At 45.7% G+C, this 13,501-nt stretch overlaps 2 protein-coding genes across 2 annotated transcripts in view; one reads left to right on the top strand and one right to left on the bottom strand.

The window, feature by feature from the left end:
* The window catches only part of GOLGA5 (golgin A5), a 496,232-nt gene that overhangs the window by 263,040 nt on the left and 219,691 nt on the right, over positions 1-13,501 (bottom strand). The gene's annotated exons all lie outside the window — the stretch shown is intronic.
* Positions 7,138-13,501, top strand: part of ITPK1 (inositol-tetrakisphosphate 1-kinase) — a 121,715-nt gene continuing 115,351 nt past the window's right edge. The window contains exon 1 of the mRNA XM_083618284.1: positions 7,138-8,201. Within this exon, the coding sequence (XP_083474410.1) occupies positions 8,107-8,201 (95 nt within the window). The 5' untranslated portion in view covers positions 7,138-8,106. The remainder of the gene's footprint in view (positions 8,202-13,501) is intronic.

The raw sequence follows: 13,501 nt of genomic DNA, 5'->3' as shown, positions 1-13,501 counted from the left end.
CAAGTTGTGGTGTCATCAGCATTGAAGTCAGCTTCTGTACATGCAACAGGGAACAGACATCTTGTACTTCGCCTCAGGCAGAAAAAGATATTTGGCTGGCCCTGGCCATCAGCGGCAGCAGCCGTACACATTATGAGGTAGGCTGTGTAAGTTCACCAGCTCAGAAGCAGACTTTGCTTATATATTTCATTTCACAAAATGTATGTACTGTTTGATTGTAACAGAAACCTCTAAAGCGGTTTCCAAAATCTTCAGTTAAAATCTTCAGTTAAAAAAGAAGTTAAAAACGACAATTCAAAACCTTAAAGAAAAAAATCAACGATAAGCTAAAAACCGGATTAAAACACTTGTCAACCTTCAACATAGGCTTGCCTACACAGGTTTTTAGCAAGTGCCTTAAAGAGTACAGTGTAGGCACCTGCCTGACGTCAACAGTCGGGTGTACCAGATTGTGGGTGCTGCCCCAGTAACAGATCATTTTATTAAAATGCTGAACAGGTATTATGAGGCGTCTGCAACAGTGCCAGTTTGGCAGATTAGAACAGTCAAGTGGGTATATGTGGGTAAGATTTTGAGTGCTGTTAAAAGGCAGTGAATTGTCCATAAATCAGTGTTATATTTTTTAATGTTTTTAAAATATTGCAATATTTATGGGTAAGGGAGATGAAATTTGGATTTTATGCCTCGGGGTATTATTATTATTATTATTTATTATTAGCAGCAGCAGCAGCAGCAGCAACAACAATTTATAAGCCTCCCATCTGACTGGGTTGTCCCAGCCACTCCGGGCGGCTTCCAACAAATTATAAAACCACAATAAAACATTTAAAACTTCCTATACAGAGCTGCCTTCAGACATCTTCTAAAAGTCAGATGGTTGCTTCTTTCCTTGACATCTAATCAGATATTATAGACCTGTTCTGGAGAAGAGTGTGTTCACTCAGAGGAGGATGGCTGATTTGGTGGTACAGTCATGCCTCGGGTTAAAGTCGCTTCAGGTTGAGCGTTTTCAGGTTACGCTCCGCAGCGACCCAGAAGTAACAGAATGCGTTACTTCCGGGTTTTGCCGTTTGTGCATGCGCAGACGCTCAAAATGACGTCACGCGTATGTGCAGAAGCGGCGAATCATGGCACGCACATGCGCAGATGCGGGTTGCAGTCTTCTCAGGATGCGAACACGGCTCCGGAATGGATCCCGTTCACATCCAGAGGTACCACTGTATTTTCTAATGCAGCCTTCACCATGCTAATGCCTTCCACATGCATTGGACTATAACTCCCATCAGCTCTGGAGGCTGCTAGTTTGATGAAGGTTGTTCTAAGGACTCTCCAACTCCTCAATTCCCACCTTCCAATAAATCCAGCCTGCTCATTCTACCAGAAAAAACATAGAGTACACACCCTTGAAACCAGGCTCTTTAGTCTCCTTGGATGAGTAGACCCATTGAAATTAACAAACATGACAAACATGACTAGGCCACACTCACGCCTTACATTTAAAGCACCAGGCGGTCGCTTTAAACAGCAGTGGTTTGTTAAGGGTTGCTGAGCAGTGCTGGCTCACCCACGAGGCAAGGTGCAGCCAACGCTTCAGGCGGCAGGAGGCACAGGGGCAGCAGATCCCAATGCAGATCTTTATTCCTGCCTTGTCCATGATGTAGATTTTCACTTGCCCCTTCTTCCCTGGCAGGGAGAGGAGCACCATTTTGTGGTTCGCCTCAGGTACCAAAATGTCTTGAGCTGGCCCTAGTGCTGAGAGGTACAGTGGTACCTCAGGTTAAGAACTTAATTTGTTCTGGAGGTCTGTTCTTAACCTGAAACTGTTCTTAACCTGAAGCACCACTTTAGCTAATGGGGCCTCCTGCTGCCACCACTGCACGATTTCTGTTCTCATCCTGAAGCAAAGTTCTTAACCTGAGGTAATATTTCTGGGTTAGCGGAGTCTGTAACCTGAAGCGTATGTAACCTGAAGCGTATGTAACTCAAGGTACCACTGTATTTGGAGAACCCCTTTCTCTTTTCCAGAGTGGTTTAACAACCAGTCTCTCTTCACAGGGAATTCTTGAGAAGTGTAGCTCTGTGAGGGGAACAGGGCAGGAAGCCATGACCATTCAAAGTGTTTTATTATAGTGCTTTAAAGGTATGGTGTGAACGTGGCCTAAATTGCATTGATTTCAATGTGTCTCCTCTTGAGGCGGATTTAGTTGGATGCAGCCTGGCCACCAAGCACCACGTGTAGAAAAAGCACGATGGCATTTTCACACTCCTGCCTTGGGAAGCTCTATGTGAACTGCTGCCCCTCACGTCCTGTATTCCATAGAAAAGTTGGGCCTTGACTTTCCCCTTAATGCAAACAGGGCTTCTTCCACATGCATGAGGCTTATCACAATGTTCCATCACCTGCCTCCCACCAACTTTTCCCATTCGTACCCTTTCATTCCTGGAAGAAATGGAGCCAGAGACTGTCAGCTTAGTACTGCTAGTGAGTCACACCCAGTTTTGTGACTCAGCAGCACCTAACTCAGCATCTTTGGATCTGTTTCCTGCGAGGGCACTGGGGGGCACCGGAAGTGTAATAGCAGGCTGCAGGAGGAAATGAGAGGAGCACATGCTCGGCTATGGAGAAATCTATCCATTTCAATTTCACTCTGTTTCTCCTTCTCCCAGTCTACGCCTGCCACATTCCTGCATCAGTTTGCATATCTTGTTTACAGAAGATCCTCATGAAAATTTGTTAGCATTTTAGCATACTGTGCATGTTTTTTTGCTAATGTGTACATTTTTTTGCAAGCAACGTTCCCCTAATTTTATGCATGTATGCCAGGGGTGCCTTGAATGATGCTCAGGGCTGCCACAGGCAACACTGGCCTCTGTCCCTCTTTCCTTCCCTCCCTCCTCTGATGCCTTCTCGCATCTCTGCCTCCAAAAGGCTTGCGTGGCTGTTTGTTGCAGCAGCCCTGGCTACAAGCTCCCCAGGCAAATGGTACCTCTGGGGCTGGCCAGAGGAGAGGAGAGGGGGCTGAGCAAACACATTACAAGGGAGGGTGTTGGAAAAGAGGTGAGGGGCTGCCAGCTTTGCACGCAAGGGGTGACATAACTGGGCTTCTGAGGCTTCCAGAGCACATTTTCCCCCAGGGGAGCTGCAGAAAGAATGTACTGGGTCAAAGGAGCCATGAGACTCAAAAAAGGTTGAAAACCTCTGATATCTGCTATTCTCACCAATATTTGTATCTACTGTTTAATAGAAAAGGAAATCTCCAAGGCGTTTACGTGAAATACAAGGAGAAAAATTAATTCAAATTAAAAATAAAGCAAGAATATTCAGATTTTTTTTAAAAAAAGCAAAATAAAAAAGAATATAGCATTTCCCCTTATTCCTCATCTTTATTTATTTGTTTATTTATTTATTTAACAAAATCTATATACTGCTTGACTGTGTAAAATAAAACAATGAAAATTGTTGATAAAAACCAAGTCAAAAATATGTGTTAAAAGATTATTAAAATCAGCAGTAACTAAAATAAGATTAAAACATGCAAATGTCTACATGTCTGCTTAGGCTTGCCTATCAGAGTGGCTGTGGAAACCCAGCCAGATGGCAGATGGGCGGGGTATAAATAACATAATAAGAATAATATATATAAAAAATTAAAGCAGGCACTGGAGAGAGTACAGTGAAGGCCCTGTCTGATATCAATAGGCAGGGAGTTCCAAAGTGTGGGGTACTGCCACACAAACAGATTGTTTTCTATAAGTGTGGAACGTGTATTACGTGGCACCTGTAAATGATCCTGCAAGTTAACTGATCTCAAGCTGTTGAGGGCTTTACATACTAATAGTTACACCTTGGCATTGGCTATAATTTTAAGACTGAATGGGGTAATAAAAGTAACTCTGCACCTGATCAAAGACATTTCCCCGCCTTACTTCACATCATGTTTCAGGAGGTGTTGAAAACCTCCCCCCCTTCCCCATCATTTCATTTATTAATTGCTTCCTATGAGGAATTTACAATATAATAAAATATTGTTACAGTTTGGCGGTGTTAAGCTTGGGTGTGATGATCCTTCCAAATCCTGGATCCAGTAAATGTTAAACTATAAGCCAGGCTAGCTTTCATGAAGAGAACAAAGGGTTAAAGGGGCTCGGTGCAATACAAAAAAATGGGCTTGGCCCCCTCCCTCAACAGACAATGCCAGAGTTTGGAGTAGAATTTTTGGGATGTGATGTGGAGAGAGAATTTTAGAAAGATGAAATTCGCATTCATCGTCCAAATTTGCCTCTGGCCTTGTGGTGTCTGCAAGGAATGTGACCTGAAAAAAGTTACAATACACGACTGATTCAGATGCTACTTTTAAAGGTATGTGTGTGTGTGTCCATTGCCACACTCCTTCTGCATCCCAGCCCAATCCCCACCACCGCCTTGAAGAAAGAGCAAATTATTATTTTTTTATTATTATTTATTCAATTTATATACCACGCTTTCTCTAAAGATCCCAGGACGGTGCCCAACATTGAGAACATAATTTACGCAGCATAAGAATAAAACCACAATAATAAAATAATTAAAAAGAAGAACAGGTTCTGCCCCCTACATTGAACAGGTCATAGAATGGCTGAAGACCTGGGTAAAGAGGAATGTTTTCTCCTGGCGCCTACAGACATGTAATGATGGCAGCAGGCGAGCCTCTCTGGGAAGAGCATTCCATTGATGGGGAGCCACCACAGAAAAAGCCCGTTCTCATGTTGCTACCCTCTGAACCTCTCGGGGAGGGGGGACACAGAGAAGGGCCTCCGATGACAATTGCAGGGCCTAGGGCTGGGGCTAGACACATCAAAGAAGCGTTTCAGTTAAACACGTTGCTAACTTTGTATGAGAAATTGGGTAAGCAAAACACGGAACTCCACAGCGCCATCTGGTGTCACAGTGTTAGAATGCATAAACAACACATATAAAGCGTTTTTTCTTTGCCAGTGTAGCTGAGTCCCAGGTCACTTTGTATGGGAGAGGTGGTCCTTAAGGTATTGAGGTCCCGAGTTGTGTAAGGCTTGATAGTTCGGCACCAGCATTTTGAATTGGGCCCGGAAACTGACAGCCAGTGCAATTAGTGGGTAGGAGCAGGTTGCCCTCATTCGACTGCACTCCCCCTCTAGATTAGAAAAGGACAGGCAAGCAGGCAGCAATGGTAAAAGGACTGGTGCCCCCCCCCCAATTGCTGATGTGTAGGCCTTGGCACATGCTTGAGGATGCTGATGTCTGGCACTGACTCTGCACTCTACACATGCTTAGAAGCAGCTGATGTCTCACAGTGTGGAACTGGTGTGTGTGTGTGTGTGTGTGTGTGTGTGTGTGTGTGCTTGGAGCTCTTAATGAGCCTCCTAAGCATCAAATCCTAGGGGACAAGTTCTATTTGGACCCTAATAATAATAATAATAATAATAATAATAATATTTATATGCCACCTATCTGACTGGGTTGCTTCAGCCACTCTGAGCGGCTCCCAGAAAAATATTAAAAACACAGTAAAACATCAACCATTAAAAACTTCCCTGAACAGGGCTACCTTCAGATGTCTTCTAAAAGTCAAATAGTTGTTTATCTGTTTGACATCTGATGGTGATACCTGGGTGTCATGACCTGGGACCCAGGTGGATGTCCTGGCCAGGAAGTATGTCAGAACTCCCAACACACACACAGCTATGCTCCCATCCTCTGTCACAGATCATGTTTCCGATACACAACTGACCTTAGCCTGCTCTTTCCACGACACTGCATGTATTTATTTGGCTAAAAAGGACCAGCATTATTTCCAGACCTCCTTTGTAGGGTGACAATGGGAGGGGGTTCCACAGGGCGGGTGCCACTACCAAGAAGGCCCTCTGCCAGCTTCCCTGTAGCAGTTCCCTGTAAAATATTTGAGACCATTCCTTCCCCTCAAGTTGATCAACATTGCCATTCAAATGGTGTATGTGCGATTATGTGGGGCAGAGCTTACCTGGGATCCCCAATATTTTATTCAAGTTGGCACCCTGCCCCCGTTACTCTTTCCACGAGGCATAGTTTGTCTATAATTGGGGGGAGTCAATGGTACACATGTATTTTATTAAGAGGAGGGACCTCAAAGAATCATAGAAGGGACCACGAGGGTCATCTTGTCCAAGCTGCTACAATGCAGGAATCTTTTTGCCCGACATGGGGCTCAAACCCACGACCTTGGTCATAGCCAGAATTTTTGTTGGAGGGGGAGACTTTTGTTAGGGGGTGCAGTTGCCCCCCTGGCTATGCCCATGCCCTGAGATTAAGAGTCTCATGCTCCACACATGGTTTGTCTAAAATTGGGGGGAGTCAATGGCACTTCACGGCCCTCAGGGCGAGTGTGTGTGTATGTAATCTATCTGAACTTGCTTCCTGTCACATGGGTGTAGTGGGGTGGGGGTTGGGGAACAGCGGTCCCCCAAATCAAGTAAATAAATGAAAATACTTGATTACTGACCAATTGCGTTGCAGATAACAGACCCTGCAAGTGTTCCTATTTTCTAGGGATAGTCCTCGATTTACAGAAGCCGTCCCAGTTTCTGATTTGATCCCGAAATGTCCCCCTAGTTTTATAGAAGAAATGTTGGAGGGTATGGAGTTATCCGACCCACAAGCTGTCTGAAGGCAGCCCTGTATAGGGAAGTGTTTTTTAAAAAAATTGTTTAATGTTTTGGTATCTTTTGATATATGTTGGACACTGCCCAGAGTGGCCAGGGCAACCCAGTCAGATGGGTGGGGTATAAATAATAAAATTATTTTCATCAGAGAAATGTGGGAGGGTATGAGATAACTCTTCCCCCCCCAACATAAAGCCTGCCCCCACCCCATAAAATAAATCCTGGCCATGCCCATGTGATGCCACAGTGGGAGAAGAAGAGCCGCTCTGCACGAGCTCAGAGGCACCCTCGTCACCCGGGGGGGGGCAAAGCAGAACACAGGAATCCTCCGCAGAGGTGGCGAGGGGAGGCACCGGGGTCTCTTTTAAAAGTCTGCCCGTGCCGGGCGAGCAGCCCCCGGTGACCTCCGCGGGGGTTTCATCCGAGGAAGCGGCACGCGGCGGCCGCCGCTGTCCGCGCAGCGCTGCCCCCTGCCGGCGCCGTCGATTCCCGGGCCCCGTTTCCTTCCTTTCCCTTCTCCTTCCCCCTTTGGCTCCGGCGACGTCGATCCGAAGCGAGGCGAGCTGGTTTCCCCTTGCGGAGGCCGGCCGCGTCCCCGGGCTCTCCGGCCCCGCTGAGCCCCCGCTTGAGGGCGTGTCCTCCCGGCGCCCCCCAACCTTTCGCTGCTGGCCGGGGGCGGCGAGAGGAGGAGACCGGCGTCGCGGGAGGAAGTGGAAGCGGCGGCGGCGAATAGCGGGCAGGCGGAGAAGGCTTTGCAAGCAGCCGCGCACCAAGGAGGCTCCGGAGACTCGCCAGCTTCGCCCGGGTCTTTCCCGTCCAGGCTCCGGGTTCCCGCCGCCTCGGGCCATCGCGGCTCCTGGGAGGCGGGAGGCGGCGGCAAGCAAGCAGCAGCTAGCCTCCGCCTCCGCCTCGGCGCCTGCTCCATTATAAAACGGGCAGGGGAGGAAGGAGAAGCCGGAGAGGCTCTTCCCGTCGCCTCGGAGCCTTCCGGGATTCGCCTCGCCGCCGAGGGGCCTGCAGAAAAGGGTTGCACCCAACTTGCTGCTAGTGCTGCTGGAGGATCTGAGCCCTGCAAGAAGCCCTTTGGCGGGGCGAAGTTTCCGGATGGCTGCTGAGAGATTTCCCTCCCTGGCCATCCCCGCCTCCCTCTCCAGGGGTCCTGCTGCTTAAAAGGAGCGAAATCCCAAATAGATGTGAAGCAGGAAGCTTAGAGACCTGCCCTTCCCTTCCCCCTCCAGAGTTCCCAGGCACCCAAGAAAGACTGAATGGGTGTCCTGTAGAGACAGACACGCGCGTGCATATGTAGAGATATATGCAGATTTCCAAGTGAGTGCCTGCATCTTTTTCCTTTTTGCATACGGGGTGCCTTTCCCGACGCGCACGCACCCTCCTGCTCCTCCTCTTCTTTTTTTCAAAAGAATAACTTGCTCCAGGGTGCAAGTGGAAGGGAAGATGCAGACGTTTCTGAAAGGGAAAAGGGTTGGCTATTGGCTGAGCGAGAAGAAAATCAAGAAGCTGAATTTCCAGGCGTTCGCAGAGCTTTGCAGGTAAGGAGCGAGGATCGGCGGTTTATTATGCTATGTGTGTGTTTGTGACAAAAGAACCTTCCTTTCCCTTTTCTCTGGGACTCTTCTTTAACTTGGCACTTGAGCATCCCTCCCTTCTCCCGAGGATGTGGATGTGACGGGCCTCTTGCTCCTTAATCATCATAGTCTGGTGAGCAAATTGAAGGAGCAGTTGCACAGTGCAGCTTGGCTTAGAACCTCGGTAATTGCCAGTTGGGAAATCCAGTCTTACAAATCATAACAACACCCTGATCAAGGTGGAAAAAAAGGGAAAGTGCCCAAAGCCATGATGATGATGTGAAAAGCTTATAATTTGCTTGGCTTCCTCTCCACCCCCACCACCCCTCTCCTGATTCACCAAAAACAGATGGGGTATAATGTGCGGCTTTGGGGATTATGTAGACATGTGCAAGGTTCCTGAATAACATATTGAGGAAAGTTGCAGCCACGCTTGTTGTTGCTTGCGAATTTCCTGCGGTGTAAAGGCTCTCGTAGGCAAACTGGTCCACCGAGGCAGTTTCCTAAACACTGGAATAGGCAAAAATGACAGAATGTAGTTAAGCTCTCTAATAGAGCGAGCCACATACATCTGAATAACTAATACACTGCCTCTCTCAGTTTTGCCTTCCTGGACCAAGCATCTTTTTGCAATGACAGCCTCATCCCCCTTCTCCCTTGGAAAGTGAAGCCCTGGAAAGGGTTCTCTCCCAAGCCAAGATGGGCCTAAACGTTGCAAGAGCCTTTTTGCAGAAACCTAAAGAATGTGAAAGGCACTTAAGGGTCTCTCTTTGCTTTGCTGTTTGGGAGTTCGATTAAACCTACATTTGCATGCTCCTGTTCAAAGACTTCTAGGACTTATTAATGGGGAAAGCAAGACAGACTCTTGCTTTGGGTTGAGAACCAAAATGGTAACATAATGGTTCGTGCTACTAAGAACTGAAGAAATGAATGAGCCGATTGTCTTGGTATATAACACAAGGTTGAGTTATATAGTGGTCTCGCTGAAGACAGTGGGGGGTTTCATACGGCTATTTGGGAGACTTCTTGAATGGTTAAACACTATTTTATTTTTTGCCAGCTGTAAGAAGTTGTTTTTCAAAGGTGGCCGTTTTCCATGACTTCTGTTATGTGTGGCTGCAGCTCTATTCAGCCACTGTTCTGTGCTGCTTATTACCCTTGTCTTGACCTGAATTCCCCAAATCAAATATTCCAGATAATATTTTAAGTTAAAAGCAAGTGAGAACAATCAAGTCTTTATTCTTAAACACCCAGACAACATTCTGACCGTGTTGCTAATCCAAGGGTACTTTCTTTGCTCCTTTAACAAAAAAGAAAGAAAAAGGGAGAGATTTCATCTGTTTGACTATACTGTCTAAGCAGTATCTCCAAGTCTTTTTGTCTCAAAATGCAATGCATGAACTTCCTCGGCGCTTTTTGCAAGGCCCTGGCGAAATGCTGGGGGTAGTCGCTGTTGTTCCCCCTCCTGCTGCATCGCAAGTTTATGGAGGGGAAGATATTCAACTAGATGTGAGCATCTGGGAACCTGAGCAGATCCTAGCTGTGTGAGCAGAGTGCCCTATGAGGGTATGCTGAAGGAATTTTATGTCCTCCCAAGTCGAAGGAAAGCCTTTTGGGTTACTTACGCAACTCGATGTGTCCTAGAACATAGAAATACTTGCCTTGTGCTGAATGAGACCATTGGTCCATCTAGTTTAGTACTGTCTACGCTAGCCTGCACCAACCCAGTGTTCTGCATGTTTTGGATTTCAACCCTTGTCAGCCCCAACCAGAATGGGCAGTGTCAAGGATGTTTGCGATTTGTAGTTTAAGACAGCCGGAGGACACCAGATTGGGAAGGCTGTGGGCTCTCCGGGATTTCAGACGGAGCCCTTTCCTTTCTTTTTATTTGTTTTAAGTGTGAACATTTAATGATGTGGACTTAAAAACACCAGAAGCTGCCTTATATCAAGGCAGACTCTTGGTCCACCTAGCATCTGGTTCTTTCATCTCTTTGAGGCTGGTGCTTGTATTAGTGCTTAGGCTTTTTAGCAAGTGCAACACGAGACAAGTTTGAATAGTATATACAGTATATATCCAGCCCCATTGGCCTGTAGCGATGACAAGCAGACTGGGGATATAGCAAGGCCCGTGAGTCTGGCTACTTTGCAAGGAGTGCCGCAAACTCCCATGATGTGTTTAGCCCCCGTAACATGGGAAATCAATTAAAACCCAGTTGCATCTAATAAACAGTAGCAAGGGGCAGGCATGACAACAAGGCAGTGGTAGAGTGGAATTTAAAATTTGTACTCAAAGTAACAGGAATCCTGCACTTAATAAGATAGGCAGGGTGCATATATTTTGTTACTGAGAAAATAATTTACTAGTTCAGACATTGCTGGAGCACCCCTGCACCCCTGGCTGCTAGTTAATGGTAGATTTGATGCAAAGTTGCATTGTGGCCTCCTGAATTCTTCCACGATTCCCACCTGATTTTTAGCTGGAGGAGATAGCAAACCTCCTCTAGCCCCATCCCCTTGCTGAATATATTATGAGTTGAGTTTGACCATTTATTAGAATTTGTCCAGTATGTTTCTATGTCCTGTATCAAAGCATACATCTCCTCAAGGTGTAGATAGGGTTTTCTCCAGTCTCTGAGCAGTTCTCATGTAACTTACATTGAGAGTGATTGCACGAGCCCCTTATTTTGCTCAGCTGAGATGTCACAGTCCCTAATTTCCAAACTATGGTTTGGTGATCAGGGAGCAGCACACTGTGGGTTCCTCTGCACCCTCTTATGAATGATTCCCCCCCTCTCTTCCATAGTTTACTGTAACAGTAGCTTAGTGTTACATATATATTATGGCTAAAGGTGGCTTGATTTAACCAGGATTGCCCCAAACCACGGTTTGGAGATCCATGTCAAAACTTTGGTTCCAAATCATGGTTTGAAAGCCCAGTCTAATGCCAATCAACACAGTTCTTTTAGGGTCACAAGTACAGTATGTTACTAGCTATAATGGCTGTGCTCTGTCTCCACCTTCAGAGACAGCCATGTTTCTTACTGCAAGTTGACCAATGCACCCAACACCTGCATCTTCAGCATGACTGCTGATTCCATTGCATCTTACTTCCCCAAAGCTGATTTCTTATGGTCCCTTATTCCCTGTTACTTCTGCCACCACCAGCTCCTCTTCCCAGGCTGCTTTTGGTTCCAGTTTGTTATGGAGGAGAAGCAGGGCAGGTTAATAATAATAATAATAATAATAATAATAATAATTTATTATTTATACCCCGCCCATCTGGCTGGGTTTCCCCAGTAACTCTGGGCGGCTTCCAACACAATACTAAAAACACAGTAAAACATCAACCATTAAAAGCTTCCCTAAACAGGGCTGCCTTCAGATGTCATCGAAAAGTCTGGTAGTTGTTGTTCTCTTTGACATCTGGTGGGAGGGCGTTCCACAGGGTGGGTGCCACTACCGAGAAGGCCCTCTGCCTGGTTCCCTGTAACTTGGCTTCTCGCAGTGAGGGAACCGCCAGAAGGCCCTCGGCACTGGACCTCAGCATCCAGGCAGAATGATGGGGGTGGAGACGCTTCTTCATTGGGTTGTGAAGGAACGATCGATCTGCATCTGCAGAGCATTTTCAGGTGGGATGTCACAAGTGCTTTTGAGCCTTGCTCATTTCTGTAAACACGTGCAATATAAAATCTAAGAAAGGTATGTTAACATTGGATATATACCTCCTGACCTGGTTGGAGGCGCAGCCTGAAATTCCTACCGAAGTCACGAAATTCTCAGGAACAAGCAGGCCGCTTTCTCAGTCCCTTTATCTCTTAAGTAGGGAAGATCGGAGATAAGAACTGTAAAGTCAAGTTCTTCATACCAGGAAGCGTTATGTAAGTAAAACATTACTGACAACTCTGGTGTTTCCCCCGCAAGCACCTGAAAATTTAGGGACAGAGAGAAAGCTCGACATGGAAATACGATAGCAGCTTCACTAGCTTAAGCATACTGTGGAAAAGTTACCCGAGAAGGCTCTTTAAAAAATAATAATGGAGGCAATTTTGATACACAGTTGGGGAAACTTTTCAACGAGGTCATATGAACCTCTTTGATTAATACTCTACTCTTCGCAAATCTTTGCAGAAGTATAACATGCACATGTCTACACTGATTTTTTATTTATTACAAATGTGTTTTGGTAGATAATCTCTGCAAAACTGCAGCATAGCCAACTGTTGCATTCCCAAGTGCAAGCTCGCAGTGTCTTTGACATGCACAAATCATGACTTGTCGTCATGGCAATCAATCTGGATGAACTAGATGAGAGGAGAAATCGAGGGGATTGGGGGAGCAGCCAACCATATGGAGGATGATTGTGTGTTTTGGCCCTCTTCTCGCAGAAAAGGGGGAACAAACAGTAGGAATATTTTTTGCAGCCTGTCGATTGCAGCTTCCGGTTCTGATTTGATAGAATCGTAGAGTTGGAAGGGATCCTGGGGGTCATCTAGTCCAACCCCCTTGCAGTGCAGGAATCCTGCCCACAGCTGTCTCTGGTTGGGCTTGAACCAGCAGTCTTCTGGTAAACAGCCAGATGCACTGACTGATTGCTCCATGAGGATGATGGCTGTACTTTTGGAGTGTTGTTATGTTTTGTTTTATAGAGAGATTCAGTTTTCTTTTGTCAATTGTGCATAAGGAACCAAAGTTGGACTTCTGTCCGTCCCCCCGTCCCCCCAGCATCTATATCCCGCTCTTCAGCTGGAAAAGTTCCCACCATGGCTTTTTCATAGGCTACCCTCTATTTTTATTTATTTATCTGCCAAGTGTTTTTAGAGAATTGATCTGATTCAGTGTTGGTCATTTGTTCTGTATATTATTGATTACCCAATAGGGATTCATCGGGCACCATTTGTTTTAACTTTTAAACCTTTGCTAAAAACCTTTCTATGCTGCCAGGTTTATGCAGACAATTAAGAGCATCTTCTGTAAAAAAAAAAAAAATGGCTGATGATTTTTTGATATTTTGTATGTGGCTTTTATTGTATGTTTGCATGGTTATAAACATGTTGGATTTTTTTTTTTAAATGATGTTTTGGTATACAAGTCTTCTTTATAAATAAACATTATAAGTTTAAGATTTTAAAGTTCTATGATTTCACTACATACCACCTTGACGTTGCATTTTATAAATAGTCTTATAAATAAATAAAAATAATTAGTAATTAGACATTGATTGGAATCTTGTATATGATATAAACTGGATTAGAAACTATTGCA

This window comes from Podarcis filfolensis, assembly GCF_964270895.1.
Source record: "Podarcis filfolensis genome assembly, chromosome: 1".
Classification (NCBI taxonomy): domain Eukaryota; kingdom Metazoa; phylum Chordata; class Lepidosauria; order Squamata; family Lacertidae; genus Podarcis; species Podarcis filfolensis.
Note: the sequence above shows the minus strand (reverse complement) of the source record. Positions and strands in the feature narration are given on the sequence as shown.